Source organism: Rhea pennata, chromosome 13 (assembly GCF_028389875.1).
Source record: "Rhea pennata isolate bPtePen1 chromosome 13, bPtePen1.pri, whole genome shotgun sequence".
Lineage (NCBI taxonomy): Eukaryota > Metazoa > Chordata > Aves > Rheiformes > Rheidae > Rhea > Rhea pennata.
Genome location: NC_084675.1, coordinates 5,076,982 through 5,100,694, shown reverse-complemented (window position 1 = coordinate 5,100,694; position 23,713 = coordinate 5,076,982). Strand labels below are relative to the sequence as shown.

Sequence of the window (23,713 nt, the reverse complement as noted above, 5' to 3'; positions counted from 1 at the left end):
TACCATAAAACCTCTAAATCCTACATATGCACATTCCCTCATGTGCAAACACACAAGTCTTCAGGAGAGAATAAAAGTAATAAATAGTTGTCAAAACTTTTGACTGATTTTTATTTTGTTGCCAAAATAAAACCCTGCAGCAAAACTGTACCAGATGGTCTGTGGATTTTTTTCTGTTCTTTTCCAAAACGTTTATCCTTCTTATTTTGGAAATATATATCTATATTTTTATATATAAATACATATATAGTATGTGTGTTTGTGTGTATGCGTGTATGTATGTATATGGAGAACAGTATTCACATTACTACTTTACTTCTGAAATGGAATTAGGTTAGAGCCAGTGTCATTGGTAGAGCACTCCATGCACAATTCTGTGCTAGCTGCTGCTGTGTTTTCTTTAGTAAGTGAGGGATGAAAACAAGAATTTAGAGAGAGGTACAGACAAAATATATTAAATATAACAAAGATAGAGAAATGAGGATAAATGAAAACTGAACAATTAGGCATAGTGAGGCTATCACAGACAGAAGCTTCACAGCGAGAAGGTCTACTCAGCCAGTCTCATAAAGAAAAAATTACCCATAGTAACAAGCTGGCAGGAGGAACAGGCTGCATGACTTAACCTGTCAAGGTTGTCTTCTCCACTCTTGTCTATTTCTGAACTTCCTTAGAAAGGAATTACCACTCCCCTGCTTCATCATGCTCAGTTAAATAAGTAGAAATTGGTACATCTTAAAACACCTTCAGATCTTTCCATTCAGACATGACTAACTCAAAGACTCACCAGGTTCTTATAGAGGCTCTAGCTATCCGACAAGTCAAGGCAGGCTGGAGGAACAGATGGACATAGTCTGACTAACTTTAGTCTAGCCAGCACAGATAACATAAGCACGGAAGAAATCGCAATGCTAATCAAGCTGCAGTAAGAGTTAATACAAAAAACAAAAAAATTCCCAGGAGGGCTATACCTTGATGACAAACCCGTGCCACCTCACTTTCAGAGACATGTATCTGTGCTAATTAAATGGAAGTTAGTAGAGGCACACGTATCACGCTCCCATTATATCCTATCCATAGTGCCTCAAGAGGAACGCACAGACTCGCAGATATGCTTTGCAGGGCTGGACAAGCTGGACAAAGCTTCACTCACTGTTATGACCTGTGATGATGGCATGCAGAGTTGCCATAATTCTCCCTACTTGAAATTTCAAGAGCTGCATCTCAACTGAGGAGTGGAATTTCTTCAAACAATTTTAGTGCGAGTCGTGAGTTGAACTGAAAAGCTAGGCTTGAGAAAGAAACAAACCCATTGGTTTATATACATCTTTATGACTGACAAAAAAAAGCAGTGACTTAGTAGAAAGTCAGAAACTCTGAGGAAAGCCCAATACTCTTCCCTCCAACATAATTAAAAATAAGTTATTAGCTCTTATACTGCTCCAAAAATTAAATTATATTGTACACGTACAGACTTCTTTGCATAAACTGCAATAAAAATATCTGTAATGAAACAGACTACATAGCCTATAATACCACTTCATTCTGTCATTCAGACATTGCTTATTTCATATGCAGCACTAGTCACAAAGTCTGTAGTACCTAAAGATATAAACTGAGATATTTTCATGCACAGAGAACATCTCAGGCTTTTTTTCATAAAAAAAAAAAAAAAAAAAAAAAAAAAATCCATGGCTCATACTTTCATTATTCTTCCTATGAAAAAAAATGAAATTTAAGATTAGAAATTAGCATGGCTACCCAAGCACTTGATGTCAGATTCTTTTAACCTAATTTCAGCTATCTAAATAGCAGGCATTTACATTCAAGTAATCATGTAGGCTCACTCTTCAATCAGAAAGAGACAGCCGAATTACCTAATCTCTGGAGTGCCTCTCCTGTACACGCACCTTGGCATGCTGCAAATTATCTCTAAAGAGAACCTAACTCAAATAAAACATAATTGATAGACAGCTTAAGGTATGCAAAACCGATCCCTCTTTGATGGAGTTAAGTTCTGTTTGAATAAATTAATTATGCTTTTGCAAATTTTCAAGAATCAATATTTTGGAAATTCCTACACAACTGATAATTAGGGCAGAATTCAGTTTTAATTTTTGCCCAGGAGACATTAATAAATTTGCTAGACTTACTGTTCCTGTACTTATAAGACCTGGGAACAAAAGCATGGACTCAATATACATTTTACAACAGAAAAAGTAAGAGGAGCAATGGGATCACTGCACACACAATTCAGGTAGAATTACAGTTTTGTTTCTTGCATTATTGAATAGTTTTGTTAGCCATAACGATTTTGTGATGACATTTGCTCACAAACTTAAGGATAAAGTCCTAATACTAAAAAAATGTCCATGTCCATTACTTTTTTTACAAAAAATTAAAAGGAACTATCTTAACGCAGTTCTTCACAAGCAATTTCCAAATGTTAACAATCTTTCTTCCAAATACTTGTATCATAATAAAAACTTTGTTTCCCCTCAAAAAGTTGTGCTATGCTCAGGTACCTTTCTTCTCATCTTCCAACAACACTACAGCTATCTGCAGAACAAAGTATCATTGAAGAGGATAAAACCCTAAGCAAGTTTCTCGACCTTTTCCTAGTAGTTCAAGAAGCCCGGTATCTCTATTGGTAGTAGAACAACTAACAAAAAACTGTTAGCTACAGTTCATCTAATACCTTGGACTTACAGATCTATTTCACTGAAGGAGAAAATAAGGAGGAAGAAAGGACGAGCCATATTCCAGGCAGACTCTATATTTTATGAAAATGAAGGACAACGCTGTGCTAGGTAACTCAAACAACAGGAATTCTGTATGACAGGAGCAAGTAGTAGAATGAAAGGGCAGAGCTGTGATCCTTATCTGGACCACTTTCGGGAAGCAAAGGGATGCTTTGTACTTTAAACAAAGTTTATCGGTTACACTGACGACACCGAACTCTCACATGCCAGATGCGGACACATGCTTCCGTCAGCCACTGCAGCTTAAGGCCAAACCTATTGACATCCATGGGTATTTTAAGAATATAATGTGTCTGTTCACAGTTTTAAGACTAATATGTAACATTATTAACTTCGCTGCAAATCATCACTGTCATTAAAATTCTGTATTTACTGGAGTTTATGGGCAAGCAAAGGAGGACCGTTTAAAATTCATTACACATTACACTGCAGGTAACACGTATGTATTTGTAACCAGAAACAGCTTTGGCATCTGCTAAAGACACACAACTACACAACGTAGTTAAAAAAAATGTAAAATTTATACTGTTGATAACATGATATTAACTCCTCTGGAACAGTTCAGAATTCTGAAGACTGCTTTTGTTTGTGCTTTACATGGAAGAAAAGGCCAAAGCTGTCCCAAACTGTGCAGCAATTGCGCAGTACCAGAGTATACAATTAACCATATAGTTAAGGCGCAGATCTTTAGACTTCTCCCCCATAAACATGTATGAAGTTAAAATCAGTTTTACTGCACTCTGCAAAACTAGACTACAGAACAGCTTTACCAATCAAGTTGGTTGATCTCACGAAACTCAAAAGACTTAACAATTTAATAACTCCATGTTCCAGAAAATTCCAGGATTTTCTTCTTCAGTTAAGATACAGATGCTTTCAGAACACTCAAAACCTTTGTAGTTTATTAATATACACATGAAGTACTTACCCTTCAGCAATAATTCTTTGCCAATTTCAGGAATTTTGTTTATTGATATTCTTCCTTCTGACCTCAGTATATGCTTTAGTGAATGTCTTCTCTGTGAGATTCTGAGGACCAGACAAACTTAATAAAACTGTACTCCCAAAAGTAATTTTTTCTGCTGCCTCTGACAAACTGACTGCTGGCTGCAATGCCGCATGGTACTCTCTCAGGAGGCAAAACAGTTTCTCACAGAAAGCTAAACTGACATTGATACAATCCTGACACTATAATCCTTCCAACAGCAATAAAATGTGTGTGTGTCAGGATCTTATCAAAAATGTTATTTGTGAAATCCACACCCAATCACAGTTAAGAGGCAGACCGCCAGTTGCTTGCACACCTATTTGGAAAAGTACATGTCAGAAACCTGCCACTTGTCAAGTGTGGAATCAACAGCATTTTCAGCTTGCTAATGCCATGAAAAGCATAGCTCTGACGTATTTCTTTCCATCTTCAATAATTTCTACTACCGTTACCCACTAATGGAAGAATCATAAGAAAGACCACAAAAAGCATCAACATAAGGAAATGAAGGTTTATACAAGATAAATAAGTAGATATGAACTTAATGATTTTAAGTAGTTCATAATTACCAGAACACTTTCCATTCTACTCGTTCATAAAAAGGTACTCTGGATACCTCAAGCACCACACTGAGAACATCTACAACGTACAGTAGACACAATCACCAAGAACACCTGTGTGATTTAAAAAGCCAAGTGACTTCTGGGAAACTGGATTTAGAAACTCACATTGCTTAAGAGCTTTCACAAAAATTGCTCATCACTGTCAGCTGAAAAAAACATACTACAAAAACAACCTTTGTACTTCACTATAATCCATTTCAGAGGTTCTTTCATGTGGAATGACTCCAAATCATTCCTCATGACTATCTTCCCTGAAACTCAGTCCCCTTACACGCATGAGGGCACCTCAGATATAGCACACCCTGTATCAAAATACAGGAAAAAGCATTTTAGCATTTTCCCCATCTCATATAAAGCCCCTTAACTAGCAGAAAAAACATTCTCATTTTCCCTGAGACATACCAACATGCACTTATGAGACTAGCACACAGTATTGTATGTGATATTTAATTCATTTTTCTCTCCAATATCAAATTCAGGAAAATGTTTTTAGCCTTGTACCCATTCCACTGACCAAGGCTGCACAGTAAGAACGATGAGAGAATAACAAGAAAATAATTGTTTTTCAGACAGATTTGCTCCCTTGTCCAGCCCACCACTCCGCCAGAGAAACAGCTGTGCCGGCACAAGGTTTGCAGTGAGAACAAGCAGTTGGTAACAACGGTCACGAAGCCTGGGCATTAACCAGCTCAAAACGCTGTCTGCAGAGAACAAGTAGAACAGAAGAAAAGATATGGGCCAGACTGATAAGCATCTCCAGACACAACTAAAAATGGCTTAATTACTCTGAGAATTTTCATGCATGTACATTCTATGCATAAAATACTATAAAACATACATAATAGACAATTGCTATCCAGTCCCACAAGACTGTGGAAAGATATCTTTTTTATTGATTGTATCTTATAAGCCCTGAATGTTTCATTAGTTTTCAATTAAACTGTATAAAGAGCACTAAATATCAGATTTTTTTTCATGCATTTGAGTAGTACTTCATTCCATGTAAAAACAAAGTGCGTGACAGATTTTTATTTTAAGGAAAGAGGGGGGGAAAAAAAAAGAAAGAAAAGAGACATGATATGAGGATGAAGATCAGAGAGTCCTACAAACATCCAAGACTCATAGCAATCCAAGACATAATATTTAAAGACAGAGCACCAGAAAAGACAAAGATAGTCAGAGAATTCTCCAAGCAAAGGAGGTCACTCCATCTGTACTCAAAATTTTAGTGGGTGGAGAGTGTTCTGATGTTGTACATACAATAAATTGCACTACCAAAAGACACATATACATATATTCACGCACACATTTTTAGAAAGACCTCCTCTAAAATGGCACAAACTATTGCACAGTGTGCAACACATGCTATAGACCAAGACACAGCTAGATACCTTGAAAAGCCACAGTGGCTTTTATCATCACTTTACAAGAAGTTCAGCGTGCCTGATCATCAGAGCAAAATGAGAACATCGCATTGGCTCAGAGAAACTGTTCATAGAGGAATGGGCAACATCAGATCACTTGTCATCTGCTCCACCACTCAAACATATGCAACAGAATGCAAGTCACTGGAAACTCAGGGATATAAATCAGCGAGCTTAACCCAGCCAAGCACATACTTGTACCACAACATCTAGAATACAGTATTTTCAAAAAGGTCTAAGGCAAATCATCACAACTACATTATTCTCTGTGTTGAACTGAGTTACAGCTTTAAAGCTCCCTAAAAGAAGGGCATCATAAAATAAGGTAGATAACCATACCATTGTCTGGTTACACAGTCTTGGGATGCAGCAAATATAAATCAGCTATACTTCTGCATCACGTCTGGCTCCGATTTCCCTGAAATTAATCCATTATGTTGCCACTGCATCCTCTGGAACATAAGGCAAAATCAAAAGTGGACAGTTTGTTTCCATTTGGGTAAAGTAGCCTTGATATGAGTTATAGCTAAGCGAGAATCGAATTTGGATAAGGTTGGTAAGGGTTGGTTTGTGATGCTCTAGAAACAACTGTGCCTTGGAGAGCACATCACAGCTCGGGGAGGTGGAACACAGGATGGGACGGGATCCAGATGGGGGGAAGAAAGAACTACTTTAAACTAGTATTGCTGCTCAACAGTTTGTATAGTAAAAAAAAATCACAGACAAAAGCACTAAGTAATAACATTTGCAGAAGAAAAGTAGAAAATGGGAGCAGCAAGTTCTTAAATCAGACCTACAAAATTCAGTAGAGGACCTCTACCCTTGTCCTTTCCATCAACTATGGATACAAAGTATATAGGATAGCGAAAGTAGTGAAAATTATGTCAGTTAGTTTATTTACAATTGGATCAGTAGGGCAAAGCTCCTGATTACAAAAGGTAGAAAGCAGAGTAGAAACTGAAATGTGCCGTCTTCCATCAGAGAGACAGCAGCAGCTACGCTATCTTCCTGACTCAGATCTGACCTCGCACCCAGAAATACAGAGGTGGACTTCGCACACATTAACTAAGTCCAGGGCTGCTCAGACAAGGGTCATAACACAAAGTATAGTTGCTATAGATAATTTTATGAAAATCAATTATACTCCAGGGCATAAAATTTGCATTTTACTGCAGCAATCAGCAATTTAAAGTATGCAAGAGCAAATCTCAACAAGTTTGTCCTCCTCAGCAGTTAACATAACTCAGCAAATGGGCAGCTTCTAATGGCAAACCACTTATTTGCCTTTAAAACAGAAGTCTGGAATGTCTAACTTGTTTCATAATATGGAGATTTCTATAATGACTGAATGATGTTCTAAATGACCCCTCATGTGTGTGTGTGTATATATATATGTACGTGTGTGTGTGTGTGTGCATATATATATATATATATATATATATATGCATATAAAATGCTGAGTATCAATTGCTGGGAGATCAAAATGAAAGATGATGATTAAATTGCACAGAAAACATGACTATTGTTCAGCTATACGAAGCTGAAGCAGAGATGACCTATATGGAGCACAATATGCCTCTACCGCAAACACTTCACCCTGTGTCAGCTCCTCTCTCTCAGGATCTTGTTATACAATCTCCATTACAGTTCCCTTCGAGCCAGCTCCCAACATTAGCTTACAGACTTGATTCTAATTTTCAAAGTAATCGATGGATTGCATCCTAGTTATATGACAGACCACATGTCAATCAACGAAATACTTGGGCTTCTAGGACATTGCAGGTCATGCTGGGCAGGAGAATTAGGTTTTCTAGATTCGAGGGGATAGACCTGTGGAACAAACTTAAAGGGATATTGGGCAAACTTGGCATATGAGTAACAGTAGAAATGCTAAGCCATCCCCTACAACACAGGGGCAAACAAACCACCTTCCTTGTCTCTGCTCAGGGCACTGTGACCACCAACACAAAGGCGACAGCAAGGTGACGATGACTGTCCCGCAGCTGCAGCAGCAATCTCTTCTCGCTCCGTTCCCTGGCCACCAGCCCACCACCCCAGCCCAGCCAGTACGGGGACACCTGGGAGTGCTGGCCTCTTGTCCTCTGCTCTGCAAAATAAATGCCATTTCACTTACATTTCTGACAAGTCTGAGGCTGTCTCCAGCGAGCAATGCATAGCTAACTTGGCAGTTTTGTCAAGTGATCAACCTTCCCTGTTCATCCACAAGATAATTTAGTCAGAGCTCTTTTGGGCAATCAGCCTTTTATTCTATTCTGCATATTGAACCCCACCTCTCTGTCCTACAGAGAATGAAGATCAAGAGACAATTTAAAAAATTCCAAGCATTTCTAATAACATCAAATATTTTGAAAAATTAGGCTCCCAGCACTGTCCCAACCTATACCTCTGCTGCTCAGACATAAACTAAACTGCTGGAAAGAAAACAGTCATCTTTCCCAGTCCAAACGTAAGATGTACGACAAAAACTAAATCCCTATCGCACAACCTATCAGCAAGAATGCTACCTCCTTAATTCCAGTAAATTTTTTTTTTTTTTTAATGGTACAGAAGTGACAGTGTAGGACTCTGGAAACAATGTTTAAAATAAGAGCACACACTCAGAGCAAATAGGCAACATCCTCAACAGGCGTGCAGAGGACAGGAGATGGAAGCACCACCTAACAGCATATAAGAAGCCACCGTATTTGAAAACTCAACAGAAACTTACCACATGTACATTATAAAATCTGTATTTTTCCTGGTCATGTAGGTTTTTTTTATTTAAAGCAAAAACATATTGAATGTACCTTCAAATATTTGACTTTTTACAAAAACACTAGTAATTTTTGTGTAGCATTCTGTTCCTTTGCTTGCCTAAGAAGGAGAAATTGTTTGCTTAGCATTTGCTACAGCAGCCACTGTGAAAGAGGGATAGTTCTCCATGAGTGACAAAATCCAAGAATCCTGAAAGCAAGCTTCCAAAGGGGCTCAACCATAAGAAAACACAGAACTAACGGCAGCCATCAATACTAGTCATTGCTAAGGGATCACCTGGCATCATTTAAACAAACGTGTGTTGAAAATTAGTAACCAATAAAAAGGTTTTACTAAATCAAGCTGCAAAAAATACTGAAATTTTCTGATCTATCAAAAAGAAAATCAGCTTAATACAATAAGAAATACAAAATTTACATATGAACAACCTGGTACAAAGGTTACTGAAGACAGGAAATATTCCTAACACATAATTCCAATAGACTTTAGATCATGTCTTAAAATTTTCTCCCTAGTCCACGTCACTTAGCAAAGCACTCTATAATCTTGAACCAATGAGTTAAAGAAAAAAGACCTCTGATCAAATGAAACTTACTCCCACAGATTGGTGATGATGGCCATTTTTCTATAACATAAATCAGTCTGCATATTAAATTCTTTGTTACATCACAGTCAAGAATAAATGTAAACTTAAGTTTTTTCTCGGACAGGAAGAGAAAACTTACCAAATTCAGCTTTTCTCTGTGTGGCACTGGATGTCCCCCATTCTGTAACACGCACTTAAGAAGAAAGCAATGATCATTAAATATGATTTTCTTCAAGATTTTTGTTCTTCTTTAGCTAGTGACATTTAGCATGTTTGGCTGCATTTTCTAGCCAATGAAGCTGCAGTGTATCTTAATCCCCATTCTACATGGGGCTTCATAGCATATGCCAAGTTTAAGCTTTACACTGAAGAGCATGAGAGCATGCAATCACACTTTTTTGCAGCAGCAGCAGCAAGAAAGGAAGTATCACTATATGCATTAAGGAAGCGAAACATTGAAGAAAACTGCAAGCGAAAATGGAACAAAACAAGCACAAATCAATTTTATATATGTGAGAGATGTACCACAAACACAGGATAAGAAACCCAGTAACTGATTTGAATTCCTTTAGAAAAGTGCAGAGATGAAATAAAAGATACAATTTCAGCACATCAAAGACTCTTACTGGTGACCAAAGCTTGAAAGGGGTACTCAGCAAATCAAAAGCAGCATGCATTTTCAGGTATAATTAGATAGAATTTTGTGTGCAATTGTTTAGCCTTCTAACACAGGTGTTCTAAGCACAAAAAAAAAAAAAACCAAAAAAAACAAAAAACAGTAGCTACACAAGACCGGACTGTGTGTGTATGCACGTGCATTTTTAGTTTTTTTGCAACATACAGACCCACCCACATGCACTTACAGGAGTTGCTTTTAATTCACTTAGACATATCAGAAAGATACTTCCCAGAGCTTTTTCCAAATAACTGAAATACCAGAGAATCCACAAAAAGATCCATTTTTTCTATATTTAGCTAAGTTGTCTCCTGGCCGCCCAGCAGCTGGCACTGAGATCCCCTTGGTGCCAGACAGCTGCAGCCTCACCAGTTCTGTCTTAATCAAGTTAGAAGACATGAGAGACATGCTTAGTAAAAGAAACATTTATGTAGAAATATGAACTCTTTTACCACAGCAAGCATTTTTATAAATGAATTAAACCTGACAAAATTACATGCTACTAAAAAAAAAGCCTCTAGAAACTTGGAGCACTCATGAAACCTCACTAAAATAAAGTTCTTACTCTGCAGGTTTCAGGGAAATTCTTGCTTTTGGGTTGTATGAACCCTAATGAAGGAAGTATATACCATCACCTACCCAAGTGTCATACACAACCAACCAAGTCACAAAGCACTTCTCCACTCTCGTTTTTCACATACCACACTCTTATCTTCCTCTTATCTGCAGCAAGAGTCCACTTATCTATGCACCTGTATTGTTAAAAAAGTTATTTGAGAGTTTAGCAGTGCTATCAGTGCTTTGCTAATCACGGGCTACACAAACAGAAGAGAAAAAGATGACCACGCTGTTAAGACCCCTTTCAAGATCTGCACTTCCAATGATAATAATTTCTGTGTATCCTAGTTATATTTATTGCAAAGGGGAATAACTCAGATCAAAGTACCTCACAATTTTGTTTATGAAACAAATATTGATGTATCTAGCACTCATGGGACACCTCTAAAACCAAAGTTACACAGTAAAGTTTACAGAGAGGGAAAACGGAGATGCCAAGCTTGATAAAATAGAACACCTTCTTTGTCACAACAACCGAAGGGAAGAAGATACAGCAGACGATGCATACACGTACAAACAACAGTACTCATACTATTTTCAACAAGTCAGTAGCACATAACTCCCTGGAAGAGAGAGTCCAGTGGCGTTAGGGACAGCAGCGTACTTCTGTTAGTTTCCCCCCAACCAGTTCTGAGCCTCTGCGTGGACTCCCTGGCTGCTTCCCAGACCCTCTTGCACAACTTCCTCCTACAGCTTTAAGGCAACATGGAGAATGCTGAATGAAGACGCACGTGCTACAGAGGTTAGGCAAAAATACCCCGCTATGACTACGGTAACAGTGCTATTTAACTATATTACTGCTAGCAGAGTTCCACATGAGTTTTAAACAACCTAAAATATATTTGGACATATATTTTTGTCACTTCTTTAATTGCATTATTTAATTCATTATATGACTAATTCTATCTTGTCTCCGGACTTTGCCAAAACACCTACGTATAAGAATTAAGCGCTTTATAAAGGGATTTTTTTTTGAATGATTCATGCATCTTCCTTAGAAGTATTTTCAGACATACTCAGTGAGCTTTATTTCAAGTCTTATAAGCAGCTTAAACTTTTTCTAGTAAGTCACTCTATATTAAAAAACAAGGAATTGGGGAAAAGACAGAAGTAAAAACATGCTGCTATCATATCAGAACTTCCTTTACCAGTCTCCCCTCATTTGAAAATAGCTTATTACAACTCACTAACGCAATCTATTGCTACAGAAGGACCCTGTAGGTACTAAAACAGATTGTAATCCTGAGAGAAAGGTCTCAAGACTAGTCAGAAAAACGTGGGCTGAAGGAAAGCCATATGATAATGTGAACGTAAGCAAAGCAATTCATTGGCAAAAACCAAGGGTGGCAGCTGACCAAAGTCAGTTAGCGACACCAACCTGATTAGCGTCTCATTTCCACAAACAAAAGTCACAGAAAGATAGATAACTGAAGTGCAACGTTCATGTGTCCTGTGGGAAGTTAACAGGGTCCCAGATCACTGTGGAGCTGAGATCCTTATAAAAGCAAAGCTTTTCTGTTTTTCTAAACACTATTCAGACCCCACTTTCCTTCTTACTCTGTGTATCCAACCTAACGCGCTGGCATTATTTCAAAGACACAAGAGATGCCAAACGCACATTTCTCATCCCTGCCGATCCATAAAGTAGGGCTCACGTGTTTATCATAGGATCACACAATAATTCTTTGTGCTTCTTTTTCTAAACGGAAGATGTCAAAATCTATTATAAGCAGTGGCAGCAGGTAGGATCTGCTTAGCAGAAAAAGCTGATTTTATTCTCAAGCAAGCACTGGAGTTATCTGGGAAGCCTAAATTATTATACCTCAACTAATGTATTCTCATGCAAACGGTTGGCAAATTCTATTGCAGAATAGCCTCACCTCTGTAGTGTTTAGATGATGCCTCAGCATCTCTTGAGATCCCAAATAAAGCAGAACACAGAAGAAAAAAAAAGAAAAAAAGGCATTCAAAAGTAAGACCATGTTGTGACAAATTAAGGTTGGAGTGAAAAGGTCAGAGGGAAATTAGAATCTACCAAAACCATAAGCAAAGCTCAAGAGACTGTGCAAGGAGCATTTCAACAACAAAGCCCCTCTTCCACCCACTATTATAGACCAGTTACAGACAGACTTATGTTACTACGATAAGCCACACAGTTGAAGGAGCGTACTGTTACTCAGACACTTTAACCCCTCTCCACTCACATTGTGCAATCCAAAGAAGTCTTCAAATGAGGTTCTTACTAGTAAGCTGCTAACATAAAAACTTTATTGGAGAAGATGCAGAACAGTAACTCCAATAGCCAATCCCCCATATTGACTATAGCAGCACTACTTGATCACACAGAGAGATTGCACATACAGTTCAGGCAGCCCTGCATGCAATCACGCAGTGCCAGCATGAATGGTATGTATTTTGATAAGGCCACAAATTAAAACTGTGAAACTGTGCACTCAAATCAGAATTTACCTTATCTGGAACCAAAGTACCACCTCTAACAAAAGAGTCCCTCCACAAGACCCAAAATCAATTGCCACAGAAATCTCTGGAGAGCCATTTTCTCCCCTCTAGCCAGTGCTAAACAAATGTGAGACTCTCCATCTTCAGAGCAGGAGCCTCCCATCTCCACCATATCACGTTATTAACACTGCCCAAGCGGGCTAGTCTCCTGGACTCTGCACAGGATGTGGAAGGAGGCACCAAGAAGCAAAGGAATAATACCACAGAGCTCAGATTCCCCTCTACAGAGCCACAGACCCATGAAATCTGGCAGGGGACACAGAAGGCTGGGGGGGAAGAGCACAGTCAGTACAGGTAGCCAAAGCAATATATCTTTATACACACCCTGAAGATATAAAACAGCACTTAATTACTGTGAAAGTAAATTAAAAAATAGAAGGTAGTCAGTTCAAATAGAAATAGAGCTTAACAAGCGTATATTAATAGACATATTATTGGATATTAACCAGTTTTAAAATAAAGGGATTCAGCTAACTTCCAGCAGCACAACTCGTGTGACAGTCTGAATAGCAGTGCTGACAAGACCACAGCTTGTCAGCTACTGACAGACAGGCACTGGGAGCTGAATATCTTGATAGGAGTTGTTCACACACATCATACAGGCACTCTGATATCCAAATGACAGGCAGTCTGAGCTGGCCTTCCTTTAGTAACCATGGCAATAGCTTCCAGAAGTCACACTTACCAACCCATGGCCAAAGCCAGCTAACAGAGAAAGTACTCCGCCAAGTCTCCACTTCAACCTGCTGAGATAGGTGGAAACCACCTATTTGCATTACTGTCTTATGTATTAACTCTACGTTCAGTAACCTGAGGTTAAACACTGCTTTTTACAAAATGAAGCCAACGCCTTGCATAGCCTTTAGGCACAGAGCCTCAAACTAATTCTGTGATAACAGACATGCTGGGAAAAGAAATTATGTTTCACCATTCCAAAATGGCCACACTAGAACTTGATATAATGGATATTAGACCTATATAAGCCACTTAATAACAGAAAATGAAATCTAAATATCCTTTGAAAGTTGAATATAAAAAAGAAAAAAAGCCATCCTACCAACTGGAAACTGAAGCACAGAACTGAACAGGGTGCCAAGCCCTGAAGCGGACCTTGGCACCATGACAATTCAACATCACTCTCAGCAAAGCCTCCTTTTCTTCCTCCTCAAGCCTAGGCCTGCGAAGAGCAGGCTCCCTTCTGGGACTGCTGTGCATCCCACAGTACCACAAAGCTTCCGCCAAGTTTGACGGCGTGGGTGAGGAACTCGGGTACTTACTGACTTGTCCTTATTGCCTGGAATCACCCATGATTCACAAAGGCCAAGTCAGATTCATCCGCTGTGCGCACGAGACGACTTTTCTTTTCCTGAAGGTTACAGTGCTAAACACAACCAAGGCAGGAAAAAACAACATTTTTCCAGAAACACTCCGCTCTCCAAATTTAAGCCTCCTTCCTCTGATCACCACAAGCATTCATTGCATTTAACTAATTTATACCTGAAAGTCACAGTGAAACACCACAGCAGGCCGAACACCGACACTATCTGCTAATTAAGAAAACTACTCTCACCACCCCAAATCCCCTCCCACTTACGTGATCCTCTCTGTAATCGGAATAAATCAGCCCCTAAAAAACAAGCAGCTATGCCTAGCAGCAGCAGTTGTGAAAGCAGCCCAGCCATAGCGGGCCCGGCTGTCAGGGGAGATTCAGCTGGGCACACACACCTCTCGGGATTACATAAGCCGGGAAAGGCAGACAGCCCCCCGCGGGCAGGGCTGCTCCGCCGGGTTTCCTACCGCCGCTTCCTTCGGGCAAAGGAGCGCTCCAAGCGCTTGGCCGCCCCGGCGCGGGCGCCGCCGCCTCGCAGCGCCACGCTCGGCGCTGCCGGCGGCTGGGGCGATGCCCGGGGCAGCCCGGCTCCCTCTGCCCCGTCCACCTGCCTCCGGCCGGGCCGGGCCGGGCCGAGCCGTGCCGTGCGGGCCCGGCGGCGGCGGCGCTCACTCACCGTCGGAGCTGACGGTGTCGTAGGGGTCGGCGGCGGCGGCGGGCGCCGCGGCCGGCTCCCGGTAGTCCACCCAGCTGAGCCCCTCCACGCCGTCGTAGTCGGCGCGGGGCTTGTCCTCCACCGGCACCACCGTGAAGTGCGGCATGGCTGGCGGCGCGGCGAGGGCGGCCCGCGGGACCGCGGCGAGGCAGGCGGGATGCGGCGCGGAGCCGGCGGCGCATTCCTGCCCCGTGCGGTCACTTCCTCTCAGGAAACCGCGCTCCTCAACTCCACCCATTCCCCTCCGAGCGGCGCGGCGCGGCGCGGCGCGGCCAGGGCCCGGCGCGGGGGCGCTCAGCAGCGGGGCCGCGCAGGAGGGGCCGCGGGCGGCGCGGCGGCGCGGGGCGGCGGGAGCCTTCCCGCCTCGCTCATGTCGGCGGCGGGGCGGGGCGGCCCCCCGCCGCCCGCCCGCGGCCCTCCCTCGCCAACGCTGCGTTCCTGCCGCGGGGCGGAAATTTCCCTCCGCCGCTGAGCAACGGCGCGGCGGCGGCGGCAGCGCCCCCCCCCGCCCGCGCCCCCTCAGCGCCCGCCGCCATTTCCTCCTTCCCGGTGCCCGGGCGCGCGCGAGGCCCTCGCGGCAGAAGGGAGCGTTCGGATGCTCAGAGGCAATGAAAAGCAAACAAAAAAAGAACACAAAAACGGGCCCTGCCAAGCTTTGAAAGCAAAGCGGAGCGGGGCGTCGGCGAGCAGCGCAGGCGGAGCCGCCCCAGACGAGCGGAACCGCGGTTCCGGTGGTCACCAACCAACTGACTAGAGGCGCGCTGTCAGCCCCGGAGCGGGTGTTTTTAAAGAAATTAACTTCAGATACCACAGCCGGCCCTGTTTCCCGTGTTTGCAGTGGCTGCTCGCCCTGTTCTGGCTCCCTTCTCTCGCCGCCCGAAGCTCCCCAGAACGACGCGGCCAACGGAGCCGCCCAAGCAAAACCAGCGACGTGGCGGCACAGGACGCCGGCGCGCCGCAGCCCGAAATTCAGCCCGAGCTGAGGGCACTTCTAGCCCTGGGCAAAGCCGGCTGCCAGGCCCCAGACCGTGCCAGGCCCGGCGGCCGCCTCGACCCCACCGCACGCTGCCTCTTAACCTCCTGTCCGCCAGCGAGCAAAATTCAATTTTGCCTTCGCGTCTGAAAAATCTGCAGCCAGCCCTGGGTATTGGAACCTTCCTTTTGTGTACGAGAGCCTTCACGGGGAGCTGAAAGATGACTTAATCTACTGTCTCTGTCTGAAAGCTAGCCTTGAAAGTGAAAGGATTTTTTTTAAGTGTAGTAAATAATCATCAGAAAAAAAGCTTAAGGCAAGGGTTTGTGTCTTTTACTATGGGGGATCAACTCCAACTTACTGCGTAGATTTTTTTTTGACTAAAAATACCCCTTACTCAAGAAATATTTGTATAGTGACAACCAGATCCAGTGCTGATGCAAGTTTCCTACAGGAGTAATGTGTTCTAACACTGCTATTAGACAGTACTGAAACCCCACAGAAGTCTGTGGGAGAAGATAAAATTCTATTTCGACATTTCCTGTGCTCAGAAAAACCTTATTCTTAAGCTTTCTGAACTTGTCCTGCTTTTTGGCAAAGCAATCTTCAGGTCACTGAGATAGAGAAATACGTAACAAGCAAAAGAGACAGGCAGGAAGGAGAACTCTGTTCCAAGAGCTTAGTAGTAAGTCCATTTTTAATTAGTTGGGTTTTGAAGTAAGCAAAATGGATCCATGCCATGGAGTGACTGCAGTCAAGCGGGGATACAGGCCCCTCAGTTCACTTAGTGCAAAGTTGCTGATAGACCACCTCTGGGGAAAGCCAGAACAATTACACCCCTTAATATTGATCAGAGAGGTGGAAAGACTTCTAAGACTGCTGTGTTTTTATATAGCCTACATTTTACTTACATATCTTAGCTCCATTAAGACAACCGTGTTTCTTCATTTGCCTGTGAGTATCTCAATTACAGGCTCGGGAGAAACATATCTTTTCCTCTCCTCAAAACTTACAGTAACTTGAAGACCAGGGGTGTGATTTTTTTCCAGTAGCCCTAAAATTAGCACTTCTGTAAATATGATCCCACTGAGGTCTGTAGAGTTTTACCAGCAATTTCTATGAGCATATTAGCCCATTTTTGAGAATTACGAAAGATTTCTGATAACTTTAGAAGCATTGATCTTGGCAGATTCACAACATGCTAATGCTCCACTTAGTCCACAGTCTTGTGTGCAGCAGCATTCGTTGCTCCAAAGGAAAGTGGAACAGTTGGCCAAAAAGTAGTGTTTTCTTTTTGACCCTCTGAGGTTTAATTATGTCTTTTTCGTGTTCATAATAAGTGTGATATAATCAGCTGGACAGCGACCACCAAGAAAACAGAAAATTTAAATATTAATTGATAAGAGACAAAGCAGAATTTTCTATAGGAGAGGGCAGGATGAGAAATTGCTACTAAGCAAGTTAGTTCACACTTAATCTTTTGTCATCTTTCCTGTTTTCTACTTTATAAAATTTTTGAGTGAAAGTATCTGATCCAAGTTGGTGTTGTAGGAAAAGGGGACGGGGATTGTAACAACTATGTTTCAAGAGTTAATGTTTTTGGAGTCATGCGTATTTTGGAGGAAAAGTTAAGCTAGGCACTTCTTTCTCATCTAACCTTTGAAAGTAGGTCTGGCAAGGAGCTGTCTTTCTGTAAACACCAAAAATGCATCTAGGCCACTGCAGGGTGGTTTAGTATCTTGAGTTCAATGGCTCTGAAATTCTATCCCTGAGAAAAAAAGATCATGCACATATACCAACAATTCTCTTATTTAGAATGAGAACTTTATCCAAGTGTCCAAGGAGAGAACTTGGCACTAAGAAACGATTCAAGCTTATTAAAGCAAAAATACTTGTTTTATCTAAAGACAATAGCTCTTTACTAGTTTGGGACCAGTCTACATTTGAAGGTAAAAAGTTACCTGCCCTTACAACTTTATTTAGCATCTTTGTTGTGAGAGAACTGAAATTTCAACCTGGATGATGTTTGACTTCTTTTTTTTCCTGAATACAAATACTGATTTCCTGAATAGGAGTATTATTACTTACAAATGATATGAGCAACCATCAGAAGCTTAAGAGTTGTTTGATAGAAGACCAGATGATCTAGAAGCCATTTACGTCAGACAACATTGTTATCTCTCATTAAATAATGGGGATGGAAATTAGCTGTTTGCTACAAAGCTAAGTGGAATTTGGAATTGCAGTTTCACGTAGGTACAGACTGATCAATTAAAGCAAAAGAAAAAGCACAGAGAATGTATTCATTTCCTTTTTTTCAAAGAGGAAAATTGCTCCTCGCAGAAAGAAAGGCTAGTAGTTTCACTAGGAGAGACATTAAGGCCATCTTAGCAGAATCAAGTCTTACTAAATGAGGAAAGGCCTGAGTTTTGTTAACTTAGTTAACTTATTAACAATATTAATGAATTCAACAGCTTGAAGATCAGCAAATATATGATTATATATGATTAACACTGGAACAGGTTGCCCAGAGAGGTTGTGGAGTCTCGTTCTGTGGAGGAGAATGGCCTGGATGCCACCCTGTCTAATATGCTCTAGGTGACCCTGCTTGAGAAGGGCGGTTGGACTAGATGATCTCCAGAGGTCCCTTCCAACACCTTACCCATTCTGTGATTCTGTGATTATTTTCTCTCCAGTACACCATCAGGAACTGCTTTTTAAAGTGTTTGTTTATTAGATAATAATAAACAAACATTAAAGCAAAGCAAACTTTTGCCTACACAAAGCAAAGCAAAGACCCCATCCAATTCCTATTCAGTAAGCCACTGCATATTTGTGAACTAACTTAAGTAGGCTTAAGCTTCCAGCTGACTGGCCAGTATGCTTTGGCAGTTAACACCTATGCTATTCAAATCAAAGCAAACAGGTTATTTGAGAAGCTCAGAGCTTTCTAGAGGGGTAGTCTGTAAAATGCTGAAGGGCCTAACTTGCCTCAGGACAGGCAAGCAAGGTCAAGTTTGCCTTTACCATTTTATTACAGATGACAACACTCAAACAATAAATAATAATAATAAAACAGCTTGGCTTTTACAGGTTAGCATGAGATAGTGGTTGCACCCCACCAACTGTTACAGAACAAAGTTGACTTACGAGGCAAGGCATCTTAGACAGCCCTTGACAGACAGTAATTCACAGATCCTCGCGTGCTCCTCGTATTATCATCCTAGGAGGAAGTGAACATCAAATTAATATCAACAATAGTGATTGCTTTTAAGGGTAAAGGCAATAGCCTGCATTAGCCCCCCCAAGAGGATATAGTACATGCATTGGAAGGCCCTTTTAAACAAGCTCTGGAGTATTGTTTATGGTTAACTTAGCCTATGGTCTTTCAATATCTGATGTTCACTGTAATCAAACAGCAAAAAGTAACTCTATTTCATCTTATTTTCAATAAAAATTTGTAATTTGTTTAGGGGTAGGAAGACCCAGCATCTGAAACCATGTATCTTCCCTTCCTCCTCAATTTAATGTGAAGAAGCCTAAGTTTAAATGAAATAATATAATTTTTCTAGCTAGAAAAGTCGTGCAAAAGATAAAATCTTTAGAAAACAAATGTGTCACAAATTACAATTCAGATGATGAAAACATTTAAAAATCACCTATAAAATTGTGTTGGCACTAACATCGCTTGGATTGCTTTACTATAATATGATACCATAGAAAGCTTTGTAGAAAATTTAAATGAACTTCCTCTAAATAAAGCTTTGAAATGCCTTATTGGTACACTAACTTGCTCAGTTCCTGCTGTCATTGCTAACTCTATTGCTATGTCCCCAGGCAGAGCACATGGGACACTTAGAGGTATGTGCATAGGATGCACAGGTCTAGAAGCCCGAGAGAGAACAGTCCTAACTGTGTTTATCCAAAATAGATACCATTCCTTGAGTGGAATACCTCCATTCGGATGCTTTAGATAATAATCATATTGTATCTCTCTGATAATACAGACCAATGTAATGCTGCTTTTTTTTAAAATCAAACTATAGAACTATGACTGAAACTGCTTGAATCAACGGGAAATTTCTAAACTACATATGAAAAGTATTTTCTTAGCCATCCTAGATGACCAAGTCAATAGCAGGGTGGTGGCCCAGAAAAAAAATATATTTCAGTTAGAGCAGAAAGCAGGTTGTGGGTTAGAGGAAAAGCTTTCAGATTAACAGAAAGCATATTTCTAATGTAGCAGAAAAGCTTTGTAAACTATTGAGATGGTTATGAACCCTGAAACTTGGAAAACGGTAAAAAGTCTCCGCTGGCCTTTGAGCAGTAGTCAGTTCCTGAGCTGTTTGCAGGGGAAAGTCCCTTGTAACAGCAGAGCACACAGTAATTTCATGGGTTTTTGGAGCCCTCTGCTTCTATTAAGGGCAGATGTAAGAGCAAGCAGGGTCATGAATGCAAAACTTCAACCGCATTTTCAGCTCAGGGGCAGCTGCCCTACCCTGCTGTGCTTGGGCATGTCCTTACTAGCCTCAACCGAGACCTTGAGCAGTGATGAGGGGCAATGGATATAATTACCAGATGCCTACACAATTCTTCTGTACTGCCCTTGCCTGCAGTGTAAAGGCTGCAGAAGTACTGCCTGGAGGCTGGTGCCTGCCTGCAGCAGCTTGCACCCTGGGCGCTACATCAGCATGGTTGCATAGCCTAGGCTCATGGACAGCTGTGGTGTCATCTTCAAAGACAGTGCACCTAAACCCAGGGCTGAGAACTTGGCAATAAAGGTGCTCCTGGTAAACGAGTAGCCATATTCACTGCTGGGGGTCCAGCTGCATCAGAGTGTCCCTGTAAGCCAACTCTGGGCTCCACTGCGGGCACTGACCCCCGCAAGCCTAGTGCGGCTGCTTTCGAGGCAGGCAGAAGAGTCTGGGAAGCTGAAATCTTGCTCAGGCAAGGTCTACATCCATGCAGGGATATAGACCCTGTCTTGCCCCCAACCCAGCCCCAACTCGGGACAAAATAATCAGAGCTTGTGTGGCATGCAATATGCAATCCTCCATATGCCATTAATGAGGAAAATAAGGCAAAGAAAGCTCACATTGTATTTGTACAAGAACTGGTACATTAACAGCCACTGAACATTTTGCTCTTGTTCTCCTAGAAAACACATCAGATCTTAAACACTGAGAGACCACAAGAGGACACTGTGGTGCCACTCATCATCTGGATTTATTTACTTTAACTTCCTCCTCTTCAGTTAACTTGTAAAAACAGTCATAGCTGAATTTGATAGGAAAAATAGTCTTATTTTACAAAAGAGAACTTATCTTTCGGCCTGGAAAAATTACCCAGTCTTTAGGGCTTTGTTTGTTTCCTTTTAATTTACACTCTGTAAACTCAGGTGAAAACTGAATCAAAGTTTTCTCCACCAAACTTTGGAAATTGCTGAAATATTTAACAAGTAAAATTAAGATGCTGCAAAAAATATTAGTCATTGGGTTTCTTTCTTTTCTTTTAATGATCAAGTTTCAGCTTTTTTTAAATTTAAGAATTGATAGATCCATTCAATGCTAAACAAAGGAGAAGAAACTGAGCATAGGCAGAGGTAGGCTCTTTAGATGTTCAGAGCTATCTCCAGGAGGATAGTCTGGAAAATTAATCCAGATGGACTTTTCAAAGCTGTATAAAAGTCATTAGTAAATGCTTGTATTCCAAACTAAAGGGACCTTCATTTAGTTTGTCTAACAAAACTTGCATTACTCTGGAAAGGGACAGAGATGAAATGATATATAGCTTTTCAAAGCTGATCCAAAGGTGCAGATGCCCACTAAACTATGTTTTAAATGGAGAAGAAGTGAATAGGCTTATAATTATACAGGTAGTTAGACTTAATATATGATGTTTGCTGACCCCAAAACATACAAATATGATAGTATTTCTGCAGCTCAGAGCAGCTCAATGACAGCAAGGAGGAATGCAGATGTTAAATACCAATACACTTCAGGACTCCTTATCTCAGCTAAAACATGCAACTGTCTTTCCAGAACCCAAACAAGTCATAGCCTCAGCAGAGTTTAGATGCATGAAATAGAACTACTCAAACTTTAAGTAACAGATGAGTTGTATACCTAAAAACGGCAGTAGGCTCTTTAAGACTGGTTTCTAGCATCACCACTTACCAAGTGAGACAGCTGAGAACTGCAATTCTTTATTTATGTAGACATTGCAGCCTAATATTTTGAAAGAGGTAGCACTGGGGGAAGGGCTCTGGCATCAGTCCGTTAGAGTCAATCAGTAATCTGCATCAGCATTTTGTCTGTTTTTCGTTGTGCATCTCATGCATCTGAAAGCGTAAGGTTTGAATTTTTAAAGAAGCCTTGAAGTTTGGCTCTTATTTACAAAACCAGCCTAAAATACTTCAGGGTACATCAATTTTGAATTTTACAGAAATAGTAATAACTATTTTCAAAATAGATATTATCACAACTCATTATTTAGACAGAGTAAGTAATGAGTTGTGTTTTGTCCATTTGGCAACTAACAAAGCCCATTACAAAGATGCTATCTTAATTATATCTGATGCTTCACTGATACCACCAGCTGTAATAGAATCTGTCAGTTTAGCTAGCATTCATTTTAAATTACCAATGCAAATTGCTCTTATTAATTGGTGCATGGCAAAAGGATTAAATCCCTAGATGAATCATCCTCCCTATTTGAGGATAAAAATTGGAGTGCAACCATTTTCTGCTTCATCAGTTGGAAATGCAGTATTGTGACTACTACTATGAGCCGCTGTCACTGTGACACTAGCACTCACACCAAAAGGCCGCTGTAGTTTTTCTGACAGCAGTTACGGCCACATCTGACATCATTTTACTTTTGAAATGCACTTCTAATTAGATGCCTTTCGACCATGGTTCAAGTTACAGCTGCATAATTTTGAGCATTTAAGAAAAAACTAGTTGCATGTAGGCTAGATACCATCTGCACAATCTCTGCAAGGTGCATAAGATTCCATATTTTGTTTGATGGTTTTGCACCTTGATGTCAGTTTCACTCAAGCTTATTTGAAATTTTCTGAACAGATGTTATAGCTAGTAGCAGAAAAAGCAGCTTTGTGGACCATCACAGATCTGTCAAAAATGCTGTGAAGTAGAGGCTGTCCAACCTTGGGGTAAACAACTCGTCCAGATCCCCATAAACCCTCTATGACTTGACCTGCTTGACTGAGTTGTCAATGTGCTGCAGGAAGCACCATCAATATGGTATCACTACAGTGACTTTGAGTCATCTCTGTTGCCTTTCCAGAGGTGCATGCTCAGACTTCTCTGCAGGTTGGGCTACAGCCAGCTGAAGATGAATGAGGCCAACTGCTCATATCCAGGAAGCTCCAGGGTAAAACCTACCTGATTTTTTCCTGCCTCCTGTGGCAAAGCTGCATTCCAGTGTGGGGCACGCTCCATGGCCTCAGTACCCTGGCCTTCCTCATGCAGCAAAGTTGCATGTTACTTTGGGGGTTTTCTGCAGTTCTGAACATTACAGTGTTTTGCCAGATTACGCCACTATCTAGCTGGCTTTAAGAATTTTTTTATTTGGATTTAATGTGTATATTTTGACACAAGGATACAAGTTACTCTTATAGAGACCAGTCAAATGAATAAGTGCAATATATTATACATAAAATAAAGAAATAAATTACAAGTATCTATAGAATGATGAAATC

General features: G+C 41.0%; 1 protein-coding gene across 3 annotated transcripts in view; it reads right to left on the bottom strand.

Moving 5' to 3' along the window:
• Nucleotides 1–15,240, bottom strand: part of SLC12A4 (solute carrier family 12 member 4) — a 49,104-nt gene extending 33,864 nt beyond the window's left edge. For 2 of the 3 annotated variants that reach the window (XM_062586915.1, XM_062586916.1), the window contains exon 1: nt 14,979–15,240. In XM_062586915.1, coding sequence (XP_062442899.1) covers nt 14,979–15,123 — 145 coding nt within the window. In that variant the 5' untranslated portion in view covers nt 15,124–15,240. Of the gene's footprint in view, nt 1–9,297; nt 9,352–14,978 lie in introns of all 3 variants that reach the window. The other variant, XM_062586917.1, reaches the window with a different exon arrangement.
• Between the last annotated feature and the right edge of the window lie 8,473 nt (nt 15,241–23,713).